At 42.0% G+C, this 25485-nt stretch overlaps 1 protein-coding gene across 4 annotated transcripts in view; it reads left to right on the top strand.

Moving 5' to 3' along the window:
* SLC4A4 (solute carrier family 4 member 4) overlaps nt 1-25485 on the top strand; it is a 343869-nt gene that overhangs the window by 37479 nt on the left and 280905 nt on the right. Inside the window, exons 1-2 of one of the 4 annotated variants that reach the window (XM_077848309.1) lie at nt 9399-9545; nt 9897-9970. In XM_077848309.1, the coding sequence (XP_077704435.1) occupies nt 9412-9545; nt 9897-9970 (208 nt within the window). In that variant the 5' untranslated portion in view covers nt 9399-9411. Of the gene's footprint in view, nt 1-9398; nt 9546-9896; nt 9971-25485 lie in introns of those variants that run through there. The other 3 variants (XM_077848311.1, XM_077848310.1, XM_077848312.1) reach the window with 3 other exon arrangements.

Raw genomic sequence — 25485 nt, forward strand, 5'->3', positions numbered from 1 at the left:
AGAGGGAGAAGCAGGCTCCATGCCGGGAGCCCGACGTGGGATTCGATCCCGGGTCTCCAGGATCACGCCCTGGGCCAAAGGCAGGCGCCAAACCGCTGCGCCACCCAGGGATCCCAAATCACTGTTTTCTTTAGTTGAATACCAAACCATGTAATTGGAAGTTTGCTCATGTATATTGTTTTTTAAAAATATTTTATTCATTTATTCATGAAAGACACACATACACACAGAGAAGCAGAGAGACAGGCAGAGGGAGAAGCAGGCTCCATGCAGGGAGCCCGATGCGGGACTCGATCCTGATACTCCAGGATCATGCCCTGAGCCAAAGGCGGATGTACTTAACCGCTGAGCCCCCCAGGCGTCCCTCGTGTATATTGCTTGAAAAATACTTTTAGGACCTTTAAACTTAGAGATGCATTTAGTACCAAACAGGTACCTATCCTCATTGTACCCTTTCTTCATTGGTTGGTTCATTCATTCATTCATTTGTTCATTCATCAGCATTTAAAGAGCACTTAGGATATATAGTGACTGTGCTTTACACTGGAGTTAAAAAGAGCATGGAAAGATGATACCTGCTCTCAAAAGAGTTCATAATGTGGTGGGGATGACATGTCCAAGTGCAGGCGCGTGAGCTTCAGCGATAGTGACAGCGTAGTGTTGTACGTGCCATATGAGAAGCAGACAGGTTCAGGGGGCTGCTGAGAACAGAGGAACACAATGGCTTGGTAGTCTCTTCGGGGCATGCTGTGGCATGGGGGATGACAGGAGCTAAGTGTGACAAGCTCGTGACAGGCCTTAAATTCCATGTCGAGCAGTTTGGACTTCATCTTCAATATAATTGAGAACCATTGAATGATTTTTAAGGGGGCGCGGCGCGGGGGGCGGGGCGGGGCGGGCGAGAAAAAAAAAAAAATGAATGATTTTTAAAAGGCGAATGATACCAAATGGTATTTTTATAAATGGATGGGTTACAGGAGAGTGGGTTCAGAGCGGGGGACGAGTTAGAGCCCATGGGTGGGAGGGCAGGGAGGAAGCCGCCCATCACATATTGACTTCTAAGCCCGAACATACTGGAGCGTCCCTCAACTCACAGCTGTCTTGCAGGATGGTTTCTACTATAGATATTCCCTTTCCCCATATTACCCTGAGGTTTATCTTCTTCTCTTGGCTCTGCCGTCTTTATTCTGTGGCTGGTTGGGCTCTGGCTTTTGGCTGAAGACCTGGCAGTGGTGAGGAGGAAGGGGGAGAGGAGAGACTTGCCCACAGCTGCCCTCCTGGTTTCTCACATGGAGTATCCCCAGCCTTTTCCTCTTGCCTTCACCTTCTCTTAGGACCTTTCTGATTTTCACACCAGAGCATATGAAAAAGGGCAATTGAAAGTTAAAAGAATTGAGAAGGGAGCCTTCTTTCCCTGCCCCCAACAGTAAAAACTGAGAAAGCTTTCAAAGGACAAGGTGCTGAATCTCTGCATTTAGAGGAATGAGACCATTCTGTTCTTCAGGTGGAACTCGGGGCAGAAGCAACGCACAGTGGTTGTGGAAGCGCATGGAAAGGGCCACTAACAAAATCAAAGAGGGTGTGGCTGCGGGGTGCAGGCTAAATGAGGCGAGTCGTGCAAGTCATTCCCTTCTTTGCACACTTGATGCCCTGTCTGGTTACTTCTCCCTTCATCTATCACATGCCCTGAACCTCCATTTCTTTCCTCACCCCCTAATTCCTGTGTCCTCTCTGCTACCAGTTCTTTTCTTGTCCTTTGTTGCTGAGTCTGCTGCAGCCTTTCAGAGCTCAGTCAGCAGTCTGGGGACAGAGAGTAGAGCAGACCTTGCCCCAACATAGAAAAGATGGGACACAGGAGTTGGGGCCTTTTGGTGATGAGCGGCAGTTTATCTGTAGTCTCCCCAGGCGACACTCCCGTGCCTTTGCTCTTAGAGACCGAATTAAGGCCATGGGGTCTGTAGGACTTGATTCTCTGGTACTTTCTGGGCCCTTAGGGACCTTAGATTTAAATTCAACTAAAACTAATTGAATTTATCTACTCCAGGAACTTCTTTAATTCCTTGAATGTTATGAAGTATTTTTAGGCTCATTTTAAAGGCCGCTGGAGTGCGATGGAAGCTGACGTTCCGGGGTTAGCACAGAGCGCGCCTGGGACTTGGGCTGGCCGGCCTGCTTCTGCATAGATGTGGAAGGGCCAGTCCTGGTATGTGACCATCATAAAAATTGTGCTCCAAGGGGAAATTTTTTTAAAAGAGCAGATTCGTAAATGAGCTTTTAGTTTTTTTTTTTTTGAAACTTTTGTTGAACTGTTTATAGATGCACATGCATATTTGAGAAATAATACAGAGAGATTTCTTGTACACTCTGCCAGTTTTTCCCAATGTCAGCATTTCTACAACTTTAGTATAATATCAACCACCAAGATATTGGCTCTGATATGATACACTGAACTTACCCAGATTTCCTCAGTTTCACCTATCCTCATTTTTTCTTTTTTTTCCCTAAATATTTATTTATTTATTTTGGAGGGAGGAAGAGAGAGAGAGAGAGAAAGACACAGAGAGAGAGAACACGGGGAGGTGAGCAAAAGGGGAGAGAGAGAGAATCCTTAAGCAGACTCCCTGCTGAGTGGGGAGACCAATGAGGGGCTTGAACCCAAGGATGCTGAGATCAGGACCTGAGCCGAAATCAAGAGTTGGATGCTGAGCTGACTGAGCCACCCAGGCACCCCACTTACCCTCATTTTTCTGTGTATTTGTCTGTATGTATTAAGTTCTATGTAATTGTATCACTGTGTGGATCCATGTATCCACCACCGTAGGTAAGACACTGAACAGAGCCAATTTCACAGGATCCTCATGTTGTTCTTTTATAGCCACAAACACCCTCCTGTCCACCCCCCCAACCCCCCAGTTTCTACCCCTGGCCACCCTAATCTGTCCTTCATATCTAGAATTTTGTCATTTCAAAAAATGTTACATAAATGGGATCATACAATACATAACCTTTTGGGATTAGCTTTTTTCACTCAGCATGACCGCCTGGAGATTCATTTAACTTGTTCTGTGTATCAATAGTTTGCTCCTTTTGTCACTGCGTGGTATTCCATACTTTGTTGAACTGTCACCTGTTGAGAGGCGCCTGGGCTAATTCTAGCTTTTGGCCATTGCAAATAAAGCTGCTGTGAACCTTCATGTCCAGGTTTCTGTGTGACCGTAAGTTTTCATTTCTCTGGGATAAGTGCCCAAGAGTACAAATGAACTTTTAATGCAGTTCATAAATCCAGATTTATGTTTGGCATGATCCTGCCCTGGATTACGTTTTCACCTTTTATCCAGTCTGCAGCCTGATTCCATTGGGGCTGTCACCCATTTCTCCCTGGCCCTGGGCCTGTGTAAATTTCCAGACTGATTAGGGCCCTCCTGAACTCCGTGGCGGGGTTTGCTTTGCTTTGTTGCTGGCTGATCTCGGGGAGTTGCCTCTGGCCATCGGTCATGCCTGTCAGGTCTGTTGCATTGATGTCTCTTTACCCCAACGATCACGTCCGGAGCTCCAGCGGCCTCTACAGTGACACCCACAACTGCCGCCTTGTCTCTTCCTCCCTGGGGAGCGGAAGGCCCCTGGGAGACCCGCTGAAGCTTGGACCCAGCGGGGTCGCAGCCTTTCTTCTGCTCTTGCCCTCCGCCTCCCTGTAGTGAGCACATGTTGCCAAAAGGTGGCACTGCTCCTTGCAGCCACCGCTGTGGCTTGTCCCCGTCGCCTATGGTTTGGAGACTCGATACTGTTCTTGAATTGTGTGTTGTAAGTGTGGAAAGCAGATTTCCCGAAACCGCAAAGGCACCAGTAAAACACTGTGCAGTTTAAAAAAAGATTGAAAGAACATATCATGCTTGCAAATGGTGCCTAATGAAAATGGTCCCCCGCTTCTTAGAAATGACTTGAATAGGGAATAGAATTCAGAGATGTGTGTCTGAGTGTATAATTTTAGATGTCAGGACTGATTGTTGCTTTCTGTGTGGCTCCTGAAGAAGACCTGTGAAAATGCTGCTTTTTGCCTTCCCTGTGTCCTAAGACCAGCGAAGTAGGAGGGCCGGCCTGCTTCCGAGCTCCGAGGCCTGAGATTGGCACCTCTTCGTCCTGGTGGAGGCCCTTATGCAGGCCGAAGATAGACTTTTCAGGGCGGCAATGGCTAAAAATAACAAAACTCTTTACTTCTTAGTATCTGTCTGCCCCCCTGTGTGCGTCACTTTGGTGTGCGTGAGGGCATGTGGATAAAGAACTGTTTAAACATTTGCTGTGCACTGGCAAGCTGTTGTAAAGTGCGAGATTATGGGGTTCATTAGACGTCGTAAACACATCAAACTAGTGAGGAGAAAGCAGGGTGGCTTAGAGCATGAGGTGAACTAATGCACTTTTTTTCTGCCTGAGCAGAAGGAACCGTCATTGTCAAACTCACGCAGGGACGTGCAGGAACTGGAGCTATTCTGCGCCCCAGGATGCCATCCCGTGCTGCCTTTTGGAAAATGGGCAGAAAGGCCCGGTGTGGAGGGTGTGGAGGGTGTGGAGGAGGAGGGTGTGGAGGAGGAGGGTGTGGAGGAGGAGGGTGAGCCGGCCCTGGGATTGGGGCTGCCAGCCCCGGAGCGGGTCCTTCGCGCGCAGCCTGCTGCCGGGCTGGACGGTCCGTTTTGGCCCCGGGGAGTCTCGGTGTTGCTGCTCCTGTGACCCTGCAGCTCACGACACGGCGGGGGGCAGGTGGCTCCCCCTCAAGCCGTGACCTCCTTGCTGGTGCATCCTTTGGCAAAAGCCTTAGGTTAAGAGGAAACTCGCCCTGTATGAAGTCATGACCCTGAAACCCGATGCTATTACCCTAGAGACGGTGAAAGCCGCCCGGGGAGGGGGAGGGGGAGGCGGGCGGGAGGGCAAGTGAGGCGAACCTAGAGGCCAGCACCCCCGGAGACCTTCAACCTTTAGCAGCGCCCTGCCCTGCAGCTTGGGGGCTGGCGGCCTGCCACCTGCTGACTGGCTGAGTGGCAGCTGCTTGCGCGGCGCGGACTAGCTGGTGAGCACGTTGGCAGTTGGCGAGGGCTTCGGGGTGGGAACTCGCAGGGCTGGAATGCAGATGGGTGCCCGGGGCCCAGCGGCTGGCAGTTTTGCACGAATGTTTCTCGTGCCGGGCTTAAGTCACCCTTACAAGCCCGCTCAGCGATTAGGAGCGGCTGGTGAGAGCTGGTCACTTGGCAGCGGGTTTGACATGTGTTGCGGTTAAATCATGTTAGTGCCCCAGGACAGTGGAGAATAGGAGAAAGCCCCACGTTGGCTGTGGACTTTGGAGGAAGGGGTCCGACTTCTGCTGTCAGAGCCACCGGTAAAGGAAAGCTGCATTGGCCCTGGGCGGATCTTGCACTGACTGGGGTGACCCTTATCCCCGTGATGCTGGTGAGAAGCTTCCAAATCTATTCTGAACTTTGCCTCATGCTGGCGATGTGAGCAACCCAGGGAGCTGTTGAGAGGCTTGCTCCTTCCTTCCTTTGTTTTCAGCAGAGGCAGCTTGTGTGAAAGGAACACGCTGCAAATGGATTCGGGGGGCCCGATTAGGGATTAGATGAGCTAATTTCTCCCTACTGATAAAAAGGAAAACTGGTCGGGTCAGCCCGTCACGTCAAAAGATATCTCTGTCTGACTAATAATAGCAAGCGATTGCTGAGAGGCCTCAGGAGGGGAAGGCAAACCCAAATACTCGATGTTTGTTAGCATGAAGATGGGGAAAAGTTGTAGAATCCCTGTGCTTGGTGCAGGAGCCTGGATGCACCTTGCTTTTGAGGAGGAGAGGGCTGGTCTGGGGAAAGGCCACTGTGGACCTGCAGGTTTTATATTTTCAGTTTGTGGCAATCTCTCTTTTTCCGCTTCCTACAGGGAAGAGGCTGCTTGCAGATGCTTTGTATTGTCTGTCAGAAAGAACTAGGTTTCTAATTACTTGCTATGTATAGTCTCGGAGGGAATGTGAAATATGTATCAAAGGGCCAAGGAATGCACCCATCATTATTCTCATGAACTCAGAGGGAGCACAGGATGGAGCTTCAATTAGGCCGGATGGTTACTCAGCCCAGGAAGAAGGCTCTCTGGTTATTAACATTTCTTTGGTCTCCTTTAGTTGTTACTGATCTTTCTCCTTTACTTCTGCTTCAGTTGTTGGTTGCATACAGTTTTGGGAGGGGCTTAGGAGCAAAGGCTAAACCTTTTATTTAGGAAATGTCTAAAAAATTGATGAAAGACTTTAAGATTAGCTTGGTTGTGGTGGGGTGCAGAAATGATGTTCTGTAGGAAACTATGTTGGGTTCTATAGATTGATAAGGCAGGAAAGGGTTTGTGCTGAGAAGTGTGGGCTAACATCCTGTTTGTTTGTTTTCCAAAGGGGAGTCAGTCCTGTTGATGTGCTTGCAGTAGTACAGGCTTCCAGGATTCTCTTGTGCTTTTCAGGTCTTTAAAAAAAATTCCCCCGTTAAGCTGCCATCCTTATGTATGTCTGAAAATGCCACGTGGCTGATGACTTCTTGCTCTTTGGACTGACTCTCCCAGACAAGTCCTCGAGGAGGCAAGTGTGATTGACGCAGAGCCCCTGATCTGTCCTGTTCATCACGGTGTCTCCAGGGCCTAGCAGTATGCCTGGCACCTAGTCCATATCTGCTGAGTGGATGAGGGACGGAAAGAGAAGAGGACTAGATCTGATGGATGCCCTCTGAGTGTCTAGCACTGTGTTTGGTATGTTTCAGGTGCTGTGGTCATTGTGGCCAGTGACCTCCATGTTGCCACATTGAATTTTCACTTCTCTGCCTCCATCCTTCTTAGCCTCTCTGTAGCAGTGCTTCCTTGACATCACTCTTTCCTGGTTTTTCTTTGGCCTCGGACTGCTTTTGTCCTTCTGCTCTGCTTATAATTGTTGACATGCTTCAGCATTTGATCTTAGGGCTACACCTCAATTTCTGTCTTTTCTTCCTGGATGAACTCATCTAATAATGGCCGCAGATTACCAGCTTCATTCATTGATTCTCCAGCTCTAGGTCCCCAAGCTCCAGACTTGGACATTTAGTTGTAAGGCTCCTTTTGCATATATAATAAACATCTCAACCATAAAGCGGCTGGAAAAGAACTGTTGATTCCTTCCCCAAAACCTGTTTCTTCCACAGCCTTTCCTGGGTTCCTAAAATAGTTTCCTAGTTTCTTTGGTCTCCTGATTATCCACATTTCACATACCAGCCAGAGGGATTCTTTAAAAAGGTAAAACAGCTCAGGTCACTTTCCATCTTAAAATCTTAACTGTAATTAGTAATACTGTATTGCATATTTGAAAGCTGCTAAGAGGGTAGATCTTAAGAGCTCTCAACCCAAGAAAAAAAGTCTTGTAACTGTGTGGCGACAGATGTTAATTAAACTTATTGTGGTGATCATTTCGCAATATATATAAAAATTGAATCACGTACATCTGAAACTAATATAATGTGGTATGTCAGTTTTACCTCAATAAAACAAAGCAAAACAAAATTCTTCAGTGGCTCCTGTAACACCTAAGATTTTTGTCTGCTTATCATGGACTGCGTGGACCTGTTTCCTCCAGCATTGCCCACTACCATTGACCTTCTCTCTGTCTAGCCTCACTGACCTCATTTCCTTCCTGGAACATGCTAAACTTGTTCCCACTTAGGGCCTTTGCACTTGCTGTTCCCTTTGCTTGGAATGCTCCCTGCACTCAGATCTTCAAATACCTGGTTCCTCCCTGTCATTTCTGTCTCCACTCAGATGTCAGCTCCTCAGAAACCTCTTCTGAACCACCTTATGCCAAGCAACCCTTGCCTCATTTTATTCTGTGCAGAGCACTTAATGCTATCTAAGAGTACTTTGCTCATCTATTTATTATTGGTTTCTTAGGAATTTTGTCTGTCTTGTGAATGAATGTATTCCCCCTCCTTCTGAGGAGTGCCTGGAACATAGCAGACATTAAATATTTGTTGAGTTGGTAAATTATGTGTATCATTTAATCTTCCTGGTAAATGATTTGACTTCTCAAGTCTTCAAGGCATTTTCTTTTCCACCATAATCCTGATTTCCTATATCCTATTTGCTTTTAGTTTTATATTTTTAGTTTGAGTATAGAGGAGGAAAAAGATATATATCAGGATGAAATTGCATACAAGACCCCTATCCCTAAAAGAAGATGTTATGCAAGTGTCCAAAGGTAACAAGTTTCCTAATGGCATTGTCTACCAGTAAAGTTCAGGGTAAGAAGAAAGAAGAAAAGAATAAAGGAAGGAAACTTATCTTTATTGACCATGTAGTAGGTGCAAGGCACAAAACTGAGTGTTTTCACGTTTGTGAAATTCAGAGCAATCCTGCAGTGTTGATACTGTTACCCCCAATTTCATTGGTGGAAAAACTGAGGCTCAAAGAATTAAATACTCTGCTTCAGGTGATACATTTATTAAATGGTAGCGCTAGATTTTTAAAACCCAGGTCTACCTGACGCTCAATTTCTGACTTTTTACACTCAGATGGTTGCTTTGAAAGATGGATATGCTCTTAAAATAGAAAAGAGGAAAATGTGAATTCAGCACATATCCACATAGATTATAACAAATATCTGAAGCACAAGAATAAGTTATACGGACAATATGGAAAACAGACTTACAATATTCAGTGCCTGAGCATATAATTGGATGAATAGAATACAGAGTGAACATTTGGTTCTCTGGCAGAGCTTATGTACGGTATGACATAGAGCAGCTGTCTCCAGAGAAAGTTCTTTGTTTCTAGACCGGTGCGACACAAGCAGCATTTGAGCAATTCGGGATTTTTTTCTGCTTTCACTATAAATAGAGTTCATGGAATTCTGCGTGTTGAAGTTAATGCAGTGAAAAGAAGTCACAGAATTTGGAAATCAACCTTAACTCATCCTATAAACTAAGAAACATGTTTGGCATCAGGGGCCGTAAAAACGCTGTCATTACTTGGATGGATTCTGAGGTCTTATTTAGCATATGAAATTGCAGAGCAGATCCTATTATGTAAGGAGGCAGGACAGACAGCATAATGTGGCTACAAACTGAAGAACTTTGTGCCCTTCAGGGAAGAGTTAACAGGACAGGTATACACAGGGATGTGTGATAAGAACGTGGAAATGAATGAATGGGTGGCGTATATACATGACTGTTGCTGGAGCTGGGTTGCTGGATAATCCTCAGATGTCAGATTTCCGTAGGGCCAACATGTGACTCAAAGCTTGCCACTCAACAGAGAATCCTGGGCTGTGCTGGTATTAAGAGGCTGGCTGGAAGCTAGGCTCCCACTGTGCACTAGCCTAACTCCCTGTCGTTTGCTGTGTGTGGGTGGGTGTGCGTGTGTGCGCGCGGGCGCGCGCGCATGTGTGTGTGTGTGTGTGTGTGTGTGAGGGTATACATTTTTATGCAGTGGGTGTTTAAAGAGCTAAGCACTGAAGCTGGATTTCCACAAACGATCATCACGAGCACTCCAGACAAACCAAACTTCCTCTCTTGGTATTTTTTTTTTTTTTTTTTTTTTGCTTTCATCTTTTCCCCCCTGCCTTTTTGCAAATCCCAAAGGGAGAGCCCCCAGCATCCAGCCTATAGGATTGAGATGATTTTCTCTCACCTGTCCATGTGGGTGCCCTCTCAAGGTTAGAACTGAAGCTATGTGGGACCGGCATATTTTCAAGCACCAGATGAGAGGAGCTGCGTGAAGGAGTAGCAGACACCAAAGGAAGAGTGACTCTGCCCTGTTAACATGAACAGCAGCCTGCAGGTTAACCTGCCCAGAAGCTGGGCTACTTCAAGTGGCTCACTCCAGGAGAAGTCTGAGCATTCTTTTTTTCTTTTTTATTACTATAGGATGGAGGATGAAGCTGTCCTGGACAGAGGGGCTTCCTTCCTTAAGCATGTGTGTGATGAAGAAGAAGTAGAAGGTGAGCTTAATGGGTCTGGGGAAGTATATATTCATATACTTATGTCTTTGTAGATGATAGCACTCATACATTGCATATAGCTATAATGTTGAAGTTAAAAACTAAAGCTTTTCTATGGGGTTTTATTAGTCTGCACATTTTTGCTTCAACACAGAAAGTAATTTTAAGAACTTCATTGGGCCATTAGAATCTGAATCAGTGTGGTCCTGCATGGTTAAAAATAAGGGGGGAGGAGGTGTCTTACTTTTGAAGCAGGTGCCTGTGTTAGCTGTGCCTTTCTGTCAAAAATAAATATTTTGCCAGATACTTACCACCTTGTAATGACTAATTCAGAGAGGCTGCTAGATTTATATAAATGTATTTGGCAGCATCTTCTAATATTCTTTCTTGTAGCTTGCAGGGTAGAGAAACAGATGTTACAGAAGAAGGAGAATGATATCATTGTTGCAGGAAAAATGGGTATAAACTGAGGTTATAAAGAGGGGTAATCATGGATGAACTTCAGTGAGGAAATGATGGACATTTTTTACTTAAAAAACCTTCAGGACCTCTTTTGTTAATGTTGCCCAGTGCCTGTTAAAAACCAAATACGAGTTAAATTTTAGTTGGTGCTCTCATGCTTTCAGTGTGCCTCTCTTCTCTTGTCTTTTGACTTATCAGTAATGTGGGAACAATACTATTTGCTTGATATGAGAAGACAGGGCTCAATTAATATTTATTAAAGTGATTAGGTGAAGGCATCACAGATAAACAAGATATTATTATTTACAATGAGATTTAAAAAAAATCAGAGTTGTAGACAATACTCATCAAGTTAAATGAAACTTGCAAGTGAACTGTGTCATATATTCTTCCCTTTAAAATCACCTGAGAGACAACTTGTATGTGTTTTGGAAACTCTAGTCTGATTGGTGCTGTTTGGTAAACATGTAATGCTTACCAAAAACTTGGACTAGTGGGGGTGGAGGGTTTGGAAGAAAAAGGGTGGGTATTTCATGTTCTGGAGTGATTCTTCAACCAGACTGAACAGCAGGTCCTGGGTACGTGATGCCTCCTCATAACTCCTAGAATAGTTGCAATAGTATGGCCATCATGACGTTTCTTATGTTTGCATACGAGGTTTCTTCTGTGTAGTCCCCTCGCCCCGCCCCCCCCCATTTCCCTCCTTCCCTCACTTATGCTCTTGACTCTGAATAATAAGAATTTGATGCCTAAGTTTCTTAGGAAAAAGGAAACTACAGTATTTTCTTTTATATTGTTTTATGGGTTCCTTGCACTTTTACAACATGACTGTGGGAAAATGTCAGGTTAGTGTAGGCAAAATAGTAAAACTTCTGTCTTAAGATTCTTGTGCCTCTGGTGTTAAGTCTCCACTGTGGTGACTGTCACTGCCCCAGTGTCAGAGACGAAGTAAAAGTCTTATAGCATATGAATGTAAGAAATATTGTAGATTGAATGAATATATACTTTTGAGACAAAGCAGAGAAATCAGTGAGAAGGTTTGGGAATGAGATGTACTCTGTGTGTGTGTGTGTATGTGTTTTCCTTGAGAATAATGTTCGTGCTAAGTTCACAGGAGATGTAAATCATTTCTTGAGTTTGTAAGGTCTGTAGGATTGACAGCACTCTACTGCAATAGGATATTATACATGGGTTTCTTAAAGCTTTGACTAAGAAGTTTATTTCCTAAAGTATTTTCCTTGATTTTCAAGCACAAAATTAAAATAACAATGTAATGAATAGCATACAAATATGTAGTCAAGTTTCTCTAAGAAGAAACAAAAAGACAACAAAATATGGTAGAAACATCTGTAAAATTGTTTGGCTTTGTGATAATTAAACTTGCCACATGGATATTGTGTATTTTTGTATTCTGATAAGACTTCTGTTCTAAGATTATCTTTCATGTTGATTGGAGACTGAGCTGATTGCACTTTTTTTGAGGCATATTTAGCTAGTTGCCTGTTACTGAATTTTGGATAGTTGCTTTTGGTGCCATTATTTGGTGGAGAATATTCAACAGTGCAAGCTCTTCTGTAGTACAAGTTTTTTTTTTCTTTCTTTCTTTCTTTCTTTCTTTCTTTTTTTTTTTTTTTCTTTTGAGAGAAAGCTTGAGCAGGGGAGAGGCAGAAGAAGAGAGAGAATCTCAAGGAGACTCCATGCTGAGCATGGAATTGGACATGGGGCCCCATCTCATGACCCTGAGATCATGACCTGCAACAAAATCAAGAGCTGGTCCTGTAACCAACTGAGCTACCCAGGCACCCCTACAGTAAAACAAGTCTTGAAACTACAGTTAGGGACTATTCATTTCTAATTTAGTGCCCTCTTAGTTGACCCTCCCTTTTTTCTTACCTGGCTTTATCTGGTGGGAGTGGGATCACTTAGATATTATAGTAACTCCAGTTAAAATATAAAAAAGTTGAAATAGCTGGGTTCATGGCTTATTCATGGTCTCAGTGGTTGAGAGTGAAAATTATCAAGACCTCTAATAAGGATTCATTGTTTGAGCAAGAATGTCTTCCACAAGGACACGAGTCCATCTCATATTTTTAACTGCATAGAGAAGGGTGTATTTAGAGGAAAACAAACTGTTATCTTGTTCTGAAGTAGTTTCTGGTACATTTATGGCAGAAGTAAGTGCTCCATTTTTAAGGATCAGAAATCCAAAGGGCAAGGAGCTGGAACACCTTTCATTTATTTTATCAAATGTTTCCTTTGATCCAGGTGGTTCTTTCTCTTGCTCCTAGGATAAGCATGGCTAAAGCATAATGCAGCACACTTGGCAAAAGAAAACTTAAAATTTTGTTTTTTGAAGTAATTTGCACAAATAAGAGATTGAGTGTGACTAAGGTCCAGGAGCTTTAGTTACTTTGAAAGGGTCCTGCTTTAAAAATTCTTCTGAGGGTCCCTTAATTTGTGATAGTCGGATTCAGCTCAGCCTGAAGGTGAGAAGAACTAGATGCTGTCTCACAGTGCCTTCTCTGCCAGAGTTCTGTGGAGAGGAGGGAGACTGAGACTTCCGTCCACGCCCCCAGCTCACCTGGTTCAACTTTACTCTCGGTGGGTGGCATGATGCTTAATCCACGGTCTAAAAACTCAATAGAAAACCATCAACTGCAGAGCTCACTAAGAATAGAGTGAGTCAGAAGAGGAGTCATCTTCTGTTTAAATAATGAATTTATGTGGGATATATTTAAAGACCTAAACCTCATTTTCACATAATTTCCTTCATGTACATTTGTGTTAATCATTTAAAGAGATACTCTTTAAAGAAGGTGACCAAGTGCCAATTTTAATCTTTAACATAAAGAGAAGCTTTTATGTCTGTTCTTCCGCTGGTTATTTTACATCAGTGTCTATGTCTATCTGTAGTTTTATAAAGTTAACATTTTTGTCATGGAGGGGCTACTGTGGATTAACTCATTTAAAACTTTCAAAGTTTCAGATACTCATACTTGTTTCTATATCAAAAGACTCCAGCTCCAGCCCAGGCAGTTCCACAGAATTGGTCTGTAGAAGACAAATTGACGTTACCAGATGACCCAGAAATGCTGGCCACGAGGAACAACACTAAATTTTCATTTCAAACGCACTTAGGGGAAATTGCCAAATTTTACTGGGTGAACCAAGGTTGAGATCGGAAGAAAGAGTCTCATGTAGCTCTTTCCAACTAGGAAGTCCTATGGATGTTTTATCCTTAAAAACCCAGCCAAGATTTTGGATCTGTATGATATAAACAGATTACTTAATATTCTCATATTTTGCAATAGGGGAAAGGAGCAAACTCCACCTTATCCTTTGAGATAAGGCCTTGGCTCTGTAGGGCTAGGTAACTTCCCAGCAAGCCTTGGCAACTCTGACTTCATGAGGAGGGGCCTTTTCTTAACATCAAGTCTAACTCAGGAAGCATAAAATACAGCAAGACAATATTGGCTGAAACGTGTCTCCGTTTCTGAAGTGTGATCAGTGCACTCACAGCTATTATGGTACATTGTGGTGGTTTTCCTCTTCCATTGAAAACGAAGTCTAGAAGGAAGTGCGCTCCCATCTGTCCAAATGGAAGAATAATTTTACAAATTCCCATGTGTACTGATGGACATTAAGAGAGAGAATTGTTAAAAATTCATGGAATTTATGGTAGGATTCTTTTTAGGGAAACAAAGGTAGAAAAGTAGAGCAGAGTCTGGAACAGAATAGGTGTTTACTAAATATTTGTTAAAAGGGAGAACTGAATACACGAATATGTAACATTAAGTAAAGCGCATGCAGAATTACTTTATATAATCCTCTAAAGACTGTTTAAATTTTTAGTCAGAAATTTGGTTCCCTTAAAAAAAATCTTCTTTTTTTGAAGATTCTGTTTATTTATTCATGAGAGACACAGAGAGGCAGAGACACTGGCGGAGGGAGAAGCGGGCTCCCCATGGGGAGCCCCATGGGGGAATTGATCCCAGGATCTTGGGATCCCAGGATCACGACCTCAGCCAAAGGCAGATGGTCAGCTACTGAGCCACCCAGGTGCCCCTCCCTTTGTACTCTAATCAAATGAAGCAATATAGCCTCTAAAGATCCTATCCTTGCTATTACTGCTATTTGATTTTGCAGAGATCGTTGACATATTTATACATATTTATGTTGTTTATATATCTATATTGAGAAATTAAAGAGGCCCCTAAATCGTGTTTGCATTTTTCTTTTCTACCCTGTCCTTCGAAGAGAGAGACTAAACTAATGAAACCACGATGTTTGTGTTTTTGGAGGTCAGGATCTCAACATTTTACAGACATGAAATCATAATGACTTAACCCTATTTTTCACTAGAGGATATCGTGATGACGTATTTATGTGTATCGGAGGAGGTAGTATTCTAAAGAAAAAGTGGGGCTGGGTGGACATTTGTTAATAATTACAATGGTAAAAAACGTAATTGCCGAGAAGAAGTGAATGAAAACCTATCGGATGGGAAGGGAGGGGCCAAGTTGGAGCTGGGGCTATTCTGAGCGCTGGCTATAAGTGTCCGGTTGCATTTTGCTGACCTCTTCTCTGGTGTTCACTCTGATTGCTCAGAAACTGTGTGTACAGAGGAAACGCTCAGGCAAATATTGCCGAAGGAAAAGCCTTCTTAAAAGAAACCTGTATCCACCCATTGGAGAGCTTTAAAGAAATGTGGTGAGGTGTGTAAGGGTTGGTACTTGAACAGCAAGTTGGGTTTCCCAGAGCAGGTTGTGCCCATACAGACCCCTTCTCAGCGCTCTGCTTCTTTCTCATCATGGCCTCAGCTGCAAGCCCACCAGGGTCCCTAAGAGCAGACAACACGTAGCTTAGGAGCTCTTTGACACCTGCTGTATCGGTGAAGTCAAATATTTGCATATAGATTTCTTTAGCTTCAGGGGCTCTGAGGGTAATTCCATGGGTTTTGAAACTGGAATCAGACATTCCTTCCCAGAGTTTTCCAGTTGTAGAGAGTTCCCTGGTAGTACAGTATGTGCTAAAGTCCTCTTGAAGACACTTTCTGTCCTAGGTGTCCACATTCTTTTTACACAGTAAACCATAAGAAATTGAACTTGGTAGTTGGTTGTGTTTTGCAAGGATCTAGAAATTCTGAAATGATATACCTGCAGCAATTTTTGTCTGTAGGTTGAGTTTCTTTTTAGAAGCTTTTTATCTGGTCATATTTTTGAAACTCATTGATACTTATTTTGGGGACATATTGTTTGATGCGCTTTTTGGTCTCATTTTTTAAGTTAAAATGATTGTTGAGGTTGTTAAAGCAGGGTGGCTAAGCATCAGTCTGGGAATAAAAGTTTTAAGACTTTTAACTAATCTCTGCCGAATCATTACATAAGTGAAGGGAGAAAATTACAGTTTGGATTTTGGGTTTCTCGCTCTGTAAAATGGGAATAATAGAATGTGCCATTTCCCATAGAACTGTTTTGATAATTATCAGAAATTATGTTGCTGCCGTACTGGGCGTTGGGAACAGGAGTGCTTTATACTGCACTGCTTTCTATACTTCTTTCTGATTGATACAGTTTTCACCAATAATTTTCGATGATTATCATTCCAAAAATTGTAATTGGCCTAAATGTTTTTTATTTGCTTAATTCATTTTTACCAACACCTATCTTTTGCCTTCCTAACCATACTTACCTTTTGCTTCTTGCATTGGAAAAGGCAAGATAGAATGGTCAAGTGAAGTTTCCCAAGACCTACTCTCGATTTCTCTTTGGACTCATTCTGGTTCTCTTTAGGTTCCGGGTGTGATATCTGATTTTCATGATTAAACTGCTCTGACACATATCGCCCCTGATTTGTAAATTTGTCTTCTTTCCCAAGTAGAGGCATTTTAACTATAATTGTATGCAGGTTAAAATAAAGTGTGTGCCCACTGTCTAATGAAGCCTGTAAAATTGCTTCCTCTGGAAAACACATATAAAGTGTATGGTATTTTCCCACCAATGAAGAGGATTCAGGGATTGTGATCAATCTAATTATTGATCTATATCACATATATAGAATATATATGTACACATATATATATATTCTGTGAAATGTATATATTCTATGAGATGTATACATTCCTCCTCCCCACCCAACATGAACTAGAATAATTCTGTTCTTTGTTGGTTATTATATAATTTAGGTACCAATTAGATGAGATTATGCAATAGTATAGAAATAAACCTGAGCTAAATATTTCCCCATTTTTGTCATCACAAGATTCAAAATCATTAGGGGAATTGAGAATTGGGTCTGACGGGGGAGAATAGAGTAAAACTAGGATAAAGCTGAATAAAGCTCAGATGAGGCTCTCTCGTTGCTGTGGTGAGCTTCTTGGTGGGATTTTATTTTATTTTCTAAAATCTTATTTTACTTTTTTGGCTGATAGCATTTAGGGGACTGAGGTGAGGACCTGCCATGACAGGAGCTCACAGGAGGTTCCAAGCACTTTGCCCCTAATGCTGCTGATTGCCAGGTGGGATGAGGTGAAGGTGGGGAGGGTGGTGAGTGACATGCATTGAATCAGCAGTATAGGTGACTTAAATAACTCCCTTCTCTGAATAGCTGCAAAAGCTTTTAAATCCAGTTAATTGTTTTTACCTTTCCGTGGAGTTAGAATTAGAAGGCAGTACTGTATCCAGTGTGTTCACCTTTCTTTATACTCTGCTGACTTTGGAAGGAGAATAGACCCTACTTAAGCCTCTTGAGACATTATTTTACTGACTCTTTTCATGGTAGAATGCTCAATACCATTTAGCAGGCCGAAACTTCTGGGAAAAAGTAGGTTTCGAATTTTATTAATCTTGGCCATCATATCAGCTTTGGAGGGCCAGAACTGCACATTTGTAGTTTAGTTAAATCACCACCCCACCTTTAGGTAATTATTCAATTTTCAACAAATAATTCTATTCTTACCGAAAAACAGAGAAAATGCCTTGGATGCAGAATGAAAGCTCATAATTGAATCTGATAGATACATATATTCAGCAAATTAGATCAGTATTTGATTGTTCAGGTATTTCTATCCAGTCTGTGCCATGGGTTGGAGAACCAGGAGTCTTAGAACCTATTTCTATTTCTGTCTGTGCCCTCCCTTTGCGGGTGACATGAGGCCACTCATGCTTATATGGTTACATTTCCTTTATGCAAAGGGCAGTTAGTAATCTATCTTCTTTTTTTTTTTTTTATTTATGATAGTCACACACACACACAGAGAGAGAGAGAGAGAGAGAGGCAGAAACGCAGGCAGAGGGAGAAGCAGGCTCCATGCACTGGGAGCCCGACGTGGGATTCGATCCCGGGTCTCCAGGATCGCGCCCTGGGCCAAAGGCAGGCGCTAAACCACTGCGCCACCCAGGGATCCCAGTAATCTATCTTCTTATCCAGCTACCAAAGATGCTCTGAGGATTCTTGGATAATATGTAAAAAATACTTTGATATTGGCAGTAAGCCATTGACAAGTTACCTAATTTCTGAATATCAGTTTGTTCTACAAAGAAATAACACTTGTGCCTCCCTATCTCCTACTTTCACAAAGAGTATAAGTAAACTAATTTGAAATCCCCAGGATGAACCCTATAAATTTAAGATACCATCTCCCTTGGATATATTCCCTGCCTACAATTTATTACCAGTGGTTGGTACTTTCTTGCCAGTGGTTGCTGTGATTCCAGAATGCTCTCAGGCTAAAGGTAATACTGATATCTGGTAATCAACAAATTAGTTGATTAGTATCTATATTAATTCTTTTTACTAACTTTAAAACTGAGGCAAAGCGGTTTATTTTTCTTTAAGTTTATCAAAATGTTAAGAACAATTGCAGATATAAACTCAAATATGTTACTTTTCCAGGCTCATATGGCTCCTTGAACATGATAAAACATTCTGATTAAGGCCACAGTTATTGTTCAGTCAAATAAACCAGTCATTATCTAAGCACGAGTTTGGCTGATATGATAATTTAGAGAGTATATCATGTATGTGGGTGAGTGTATGTGGGAAACAGAGGTATATATTTCCCATAGAGTGACATTAAGTTGAACCCTAAAGGATGAGGTGAGAGTGGCCTGAGGTGGATAGGACCCAGTTAATGCATGGCCTTTTATGCTACTCGAAAGATTTAGGATTGTACTGAGTGTGCACTGGGGAGCCATTGCAGGAAAGCGACCAGACAAAATTTGCATTTTAAAGAAGATCCCTTTGGCTGATACATGGGGGAAGCATTCCAGGAGGACTGAGATTGAAGTGGGGAGACTGTTGCTAGGATTCAGTTGAGAGATTATTTTGAGTTAGACTAGAGTGGGTACTAGACAAGACAGAGGTCAAGACAAATGGGTTGAATTGCCAGGATCTGCTGATGGACAGAGGCTGCAATGGGAGCCATTGCTTCTGGATTTCTACTGTGAGCAATTTGGGAAATTCATATGCCATTTTGTGGAGGCTTGAGGACTGTTCCCTCTGGAGCCAGTAGGGAGCTTGGAAAGGGAGATGGATGAGAACTGGAAGAAGCACCTGGAAGAACAGGAAGTGGGAAGAACTGGGGAGAGGAGGATGATAAGTGTCGGAAGAGCTCATGAAAAGGCGAGAGGAAGAAGAAACAGCCTGGTGGGCCCCACTTTTGTAAGCTTTTCATTTGGGGGATGAGCACCACGCTGAGAAAGTGTCCATGTCCTTGTTATTCCGGTTCCTGTCAGTGTCGCCACAACCGATCACTTTCACCTCTCCAGGCTCCTCCATTCATCTGTGAGGTGAGAATGTTGAGCTGTATTCTCTCTAAGATCCTTTTGAGCTCTAAAAATTCTGTAACCATTCTAAATATTTTAATTGATTGAGTGTAATGGAGCACATAGAAGGAAAGACTAAAACTTTTTCTACCATTTCTCGAAGCGATCAGTGGTGATCAGTGGAGGACAGATATCATAGCCAGAACATCTTCATATTTTAGGGCAGTTTATGGAACCTAAGGGTTGTGGATTTAAACTTGTAATTCTAGGGGCACCTGCATGGTACAGTCAGTTGAGTCCTCAACTCTTGGTTTCAGCTCAGGTCATGATCTCAGGGTTGAGAGGTTGAGCCCCCACTCTCCCCCCCAGTCAGGCTCTGGACTCAGTGGGGAATCTGCTGGAGATTCTTTTCCCTCTGCCCATCCCCCAGTTCATGTATGCTCATGTGTGTGTGCATGCTCTTTCTCTCAAATAAATAAATAAATCTTTAAACTTGTCATGCTATAATTATAAGAGAGAAGCATTTTCAGAGACTCCCTGATCCCTTTTTTCCTTCTAGGTAGTTACAAACTTGAAAGGACTAATTTTTTTTTTTTTTTTTAGTCATGTTTTGCAGACAGTGGAAGGTGGGAGGAATCGTGGTAGTGGTGGGCTGGCATCATGGGAGTGGGAAAGTGGTAGAAGAAACCTTACCTATCTAGGAGCCCCAAGAATTCCAGTCTTCACATTATTAACTGGCTATTTGGCTTTGATTGCCTCAACTGGCAAATGAAATTGAACCATGTAATGTTTAAGGTCATTTCAACTCTAAAAGTATAATTATGTGCTCCTGTGTCAGTGAATGCTGTCTTCTTTTCTGGATGCATGTGGAAAACCACCGCCATGGAGATTCTGAGATTGGTCTTATTTAGGCTAATTTAAGTCACTTGGAGCACTTTCTTCGTCATTGTTTCAATCTTACAGCATTATCCATCTCTCATTTCCCTGTGTATAGGTATGTGAGAGGAGGGAATTATGTGAACTAATATTAAATATTTGATACCTGATTGGCCATGAGTGCATTAACTATATGGTGGATTATCTGTCTATAGCAAGTAAAGACTATTCTTCCTATTGCCCAGCCAGGGTTTAGGCCAGTGTTAAAAGGGAAGCCATAATAGAGTCAGAGATGGACAATGTGGGTAGGATGAAGAGTGTGAATGTGTGCATTTATGTGTCTGTCTCAGCTGCCTCTCTGGCTGCAATTGCAAATCCAGTTATCAATGACAATTGGATTAGCCATTGTTTTCTCTCTTCCAACCCTGTTTCCCATTCAGTTGTGCAAATGGTGACCGTAAGAGAAATAATGGAAACTGTCAGTTCTTCGTGATTGGATCATGGGTGGATTTTGTTTGACAGTATGTGTAGTTCACATTAAAAAACCACCAGGTCTTTTTGGGTTCTGGGGTGTCAGGATGAGTGGAGAGATCATCTCTTTCTGTTGGATGTTTCTTCTTCACTCTTAGCACTGCTCTACCTGGCACTGGCCTTCCCAGGTCTTTTGGTTCCAATCTATTCTGCTCAATCAAGTAAAGGGATAACAGCTCATGAGGGTTGGCACTTACTGCGCGAACGCACTGGGTGAAACTCTACCCAGAACAGGGTGGGGATTGCCAGGCATGTGTTTCTGGGCAGGAAGAGGGAAGATTGAGTTTATGCAGGGTGTTGCCTCTGTTGAACATTGAAACCCTGTGTAATGACTAAAGCAGCCCACCGAAGGGCGAGTTACACTTGGTCTAATGTTGGCCCTTTTGTCCTCAGGAGTGCCTTTGCTAGTGGAGGGGATTTACAGGTTGTTATCAGGGCTCAAAGGTGATGGGAATAAGAAGAAATTGTGCTCTGTATTTCCCTCCTTGGAAAGGGAAGGGAGAAGGAAGATCAACACTTGTGTGGCACTTTTGTGTATTGTCCATGGCAGGAGACATTTTATTGATATGATTTGATTTGGATTGTCCATAAAAAAATGACCTCTCCCTCTCTCTTCTCCCTATATATGGAGACTATATAGATATCTCTGTATATGTCTATATATTATATCAATGTAGATATAAATATAGAGATATAGATTATGTTTTATGTCTACAGATGAAAAGAGATTTTGCTAAAGCAAAGTTAAAATTACTTGGGAGAGTCAACTTTTTAGAGATTGTGAAGCACTTCAGGGTTTGCAGTTTATGAAAAATAAGATGACTTTTAGTCTTGTTTACTCATTAGGTAGGTTTCTGTATTACCTTTCAGTGCTTATTCTAGCCTAGATATTTTAAAATAATTGATGACTACTGAACATATTAAAGTTATATTTCGTTAAGAATATTTGGGGTGCCTGGGTGGGTCAGTGGTTAAGCGTCTGCCTTTGGCTGAGGTCATGATCCCCAGGGTCCTGGGATTGAGTCCCTCATTGGGCTCCTCATAGGGAGCCTGCTTCTCCCCCTGCCTATGACTCTGCCTCTGTGTATTTCAAGGATAAATAAATAAAATCTTAAAAAAAGAAGGGTATTCACTAATTCAAACTTTTTATCATGCTAGTCATTTTTTGCATCCTATTAGCTATTAATAATGGTAACTATAATGGAAATTTAACCTTAGTGTGTGGTCTTCGAGTTCTCTAAAGACTATAATTAGAACTTTGCTAGAAATCAACACTTAAAAGACAGGTGGAGAAGTTTCCTGAGCTAAAGGACAGGAGGTTAGCTGGGTAACCATAAGCTTGACTCCCCTTCAAGACCTTTTTCCTGTAGCTATTTGTTCCTGCCTAGAGATTGTAATCATCATCATCATCATCATCAAATATTAAATATTAAAAGCACTATACTTAGTAAACAGCTGATAACAAGCTAAGATTTCTTATCAGTCTCGCTTGGGGAACCTCAGGTCGCCTTAAGGTTTTCTGGGAGGCTTTCAATAGACAAAATTCCCATGCAGTTCAGTGAGAAGAAAAGTATTTCCCTGTTTTTCATCGCTTGCACTGGTTATTTGCTTGCATGCCTAATCTTAAGTGTAATTGGTGGCATTAATATTAAAAGAGATTATTCATCAGGATTCAAAATTATTTATAAATAAATTACATAGGCAATATATAACTTCCTGTTAATAAACATATGCATCATTATTTTTTCTTTTTTCTCCTTTTTTTTTTTTTTAAAGATTTTATTTATTCATGAGAAGCACAGAAAGAGAGGCAGAGACATAGGTAGAGGGGGAAGCAGGCTCCCTGTAGGGAGCCTGCTGTAGGACTCGATCCCAGGACTCCGGGATCACGACCTGAGCCGAAGCCAGATGCTCAACCACGGAACTACCCTGGTGTCCCTATCTTTTTTTTCTGTGATAAGTGACTTCTGTCTAAAATACAAAAAGAGAAATCATGCCTTGTTTTGTGTAGTAGCATATGTTTGAAATATGGACCTTTATGCCAACATTTCATCAGGGCTGACTTTCCCCTTGTTAATTGCAAAATTGTATCATGCTCTTTGAAGAGCATTTTCTTTTCATGAGCTGGTATTTATGCCCCAGTAAATTAGCAGTTACTTGGATTATATCTTATTAGAGCTGCTTATGGACACTCCTATGTGTTTGTGAGTAATAAGCTAACAAATTACTTGTATTTCATTTATTAAAGTATTTTGGATTATATGTACCGATCTGTATTTTTAAGAACATGTAACAACTTTATTTTTTTCTTCCAAGGTTTTATTTAAATTCAAGTTAGTTAACATATAGTGTAGTATTGGTCTTAGGAGTAGACTTCAGTGGTCCATTACTTACCTATAACGTCCAGTGCTCTTCCCAACAAGTGTCCCCCAAGTGCCCGTCATTGTTTGAGCTCGACCCACCTCCCTTCCAGCAAAGTGTCAGTCACAGAGCCTCTGTGCATCTGACTGGAGGTTCCCTGAGCCTTGGTTCCTTTGCCTATACAATCATTATCATTTTTTTAAAAAAAGATTTATTTATTTATTTATTTATTTATTTATTTATTTATTCATGAGAGACACAGACTGAGAGAGAGAGGCAGAGACGCAGGCAGAGGGAGAAGCAGGCTCCTCACAGGGAGCCTGATGCAGGACTCGATCCCAGATCCTGGGATCATGACCTGAGCCAAACGCACGTGCCCAACCGCTGAGCCACCCAGGCATCCCAGCCTGTACAATTAGGATAGTAGTGTTTAATTTGTACAGTTGTCATAATTGCATGAGGTAATGGGTATAAGAGATCTAGCTAGAACCTGACACATTTGTAAGTATCCAACAAATAGTTACTCTCATCTGTATGTACAGTAAACACAGTAATATGTTTCTTAAAGGAGCTAATAGATCTATCTTGCGTATAGAGGCATATGGTCTTTAATTATCCATCCCTTTCTAGAATTTTGAGGTTGGCTGACATAAAACCCTTTTCTGGTTTGATAGGTTTAATTCTACAAAATTCTAAATCATCCTTGGTAATGTCTATGAAAACCTCTTTAACTCGAATGGCTGTAGAGTTACTAGGTTACTAAGTGTAAGAGTTCTCTGTTGGTCTGAAAACATGATAGCAACTATCAATGACATTAATTTAGAACTATTTCAGGAATTGGAAGAATTGGACATGATAACATCACAGTACTTCTGCTTTCAGCTGAGGTGGAGCAGGTGAGGATGGGAAGATACAGGCATCACCTAGTGATAATTTCTGACATTCAGAGATAACTAGGAAAACCATACTTTCTTCCCAGTAGTATTGGCTGTGGGATGGATTATGAGATATTCCCAAGACATTTAGAGTTTGTTGGGAACTTACACCATCTGTCAGAGAAAGGTATGTAGGGTATTTATTTGAACACATGATACTGAGGCCACTGCCAAATCAAGGACTGAATGCCCTTTGACTCATACCTAAATGAACTGTCAAATGTAGATTTCAGTAGTTTTAGTTTATGCAATTTTAGTAGCAAAAATGCAAACTTTATTTTAATAATATTTAAAACAAGCTTTTTCTATTTGAGTATAGTTGAAACAATAACCTTCTCTTATGAATTATAGCTATTTAAAAAATTGTTGCTTCTTAAGAAGTTTTTGGTGAAACTTTGGAAACAGTCTTCGGTGAAATTTCTAGGGGAGGGATTTTATTTTATTTCTGAAGTCTAAAATTCTCTTCAAGTTAAGCAGGTAACTGTCCCTGATTCTTTCAGCATCTACAGTTTTGTAGACTCTTGCTGGATTGGAAGGCTTGTCTGTCAAGTTTCTCATTTTTTATTTTATATATAAAATAATACTATGCCCTCAACCTTTGTAGATTTCCTAAGTGCTTGCTGTCGTTTTTATGAGTTACAATTTTAAAAATAGCCATCATTCTTCATGACAGATCTCTGAGACAGATAAAGATACTTTATTCAAAATAAATATTGAAATCCATCTATGAGATTCTTTTCAACAATAGTATATTTTCATCAGTAATTCTGCTTCCTGAAGACAGGTATTCTGTGGGAGCAGCAAGAATGCTTCCATTTGAGCTCATTTTACTTTCAGTATTTTTGTTACCTGGCATGTACAGCTTATGAAATATTTGGTGATCATTTTGAGAAAGCCTTCCCCTTCACTCTCCAGGGCAAGGGTGTCTTGTTCTCCTCCCCTGGGCAAAGAAGCTGACATGGAGAGTGACGGAGAAGTAATTGATGAAAACACAGCACCTTCCCTGAGTTCCGGTTTATTTAACTTCAGGACCGGGCTCTTTCTCTTCTCCCTGAACCCAAGAGAGAAAAGGAAAATTTAGTTACTGGTAATGTGTGAGAAGAAAAGGAGGGTGCTTTGAGTTTTGCCCAGTGTCATGATCGCCTCTGGCAGCTCTTGGAAAGCAGGATCTTCTTCACTCAGGAAATATGCTGTTCTGCTGTGCTGTAAGGGTCCCCGCAAAAAAGTCATGGCTATTTGGGTACCAGAGTATTGTAGCTTCCCAGAGGCCATCACTGAGAGTATCAAAAATGCTTAAGAGTGGTTATATGGAATGGGAGTGGGAACAGAAAGTGCACTACTGGATGGGTGGAAGTATTCTAAAATTGATGGTGATGGTTGCAGAACTCTGTAAATAATCCCCAAATCATTGAATTGTATCCTTACAATGAGTGAATTTTATGACATGCAAATTATACCTCAATAAAGCTGAGAAAAAATGTCTGAAATTTGGGGTGTCTTGCAAGGGACCACGGTTCTGCTTGGTATTTGAGCTGCAAAGAGCATCATCATATCTGAAAGCTTCCCCACTTGTGTGATAGTGTGT

Source organism: Canis aureus, chromosome 14 (genome assembly GCF_053574225.1).
Source record: "Canis aureus isolate CA01 chromosome 14, VMU_Caureus_v.1.0, whole genome shotgun sequence".
Classification (NCBI taxonomy): Eukaryota; Metazoa; Chordata; class Mammalia; order Carnivora; family Canidae; genus Canis; species Canis aureus.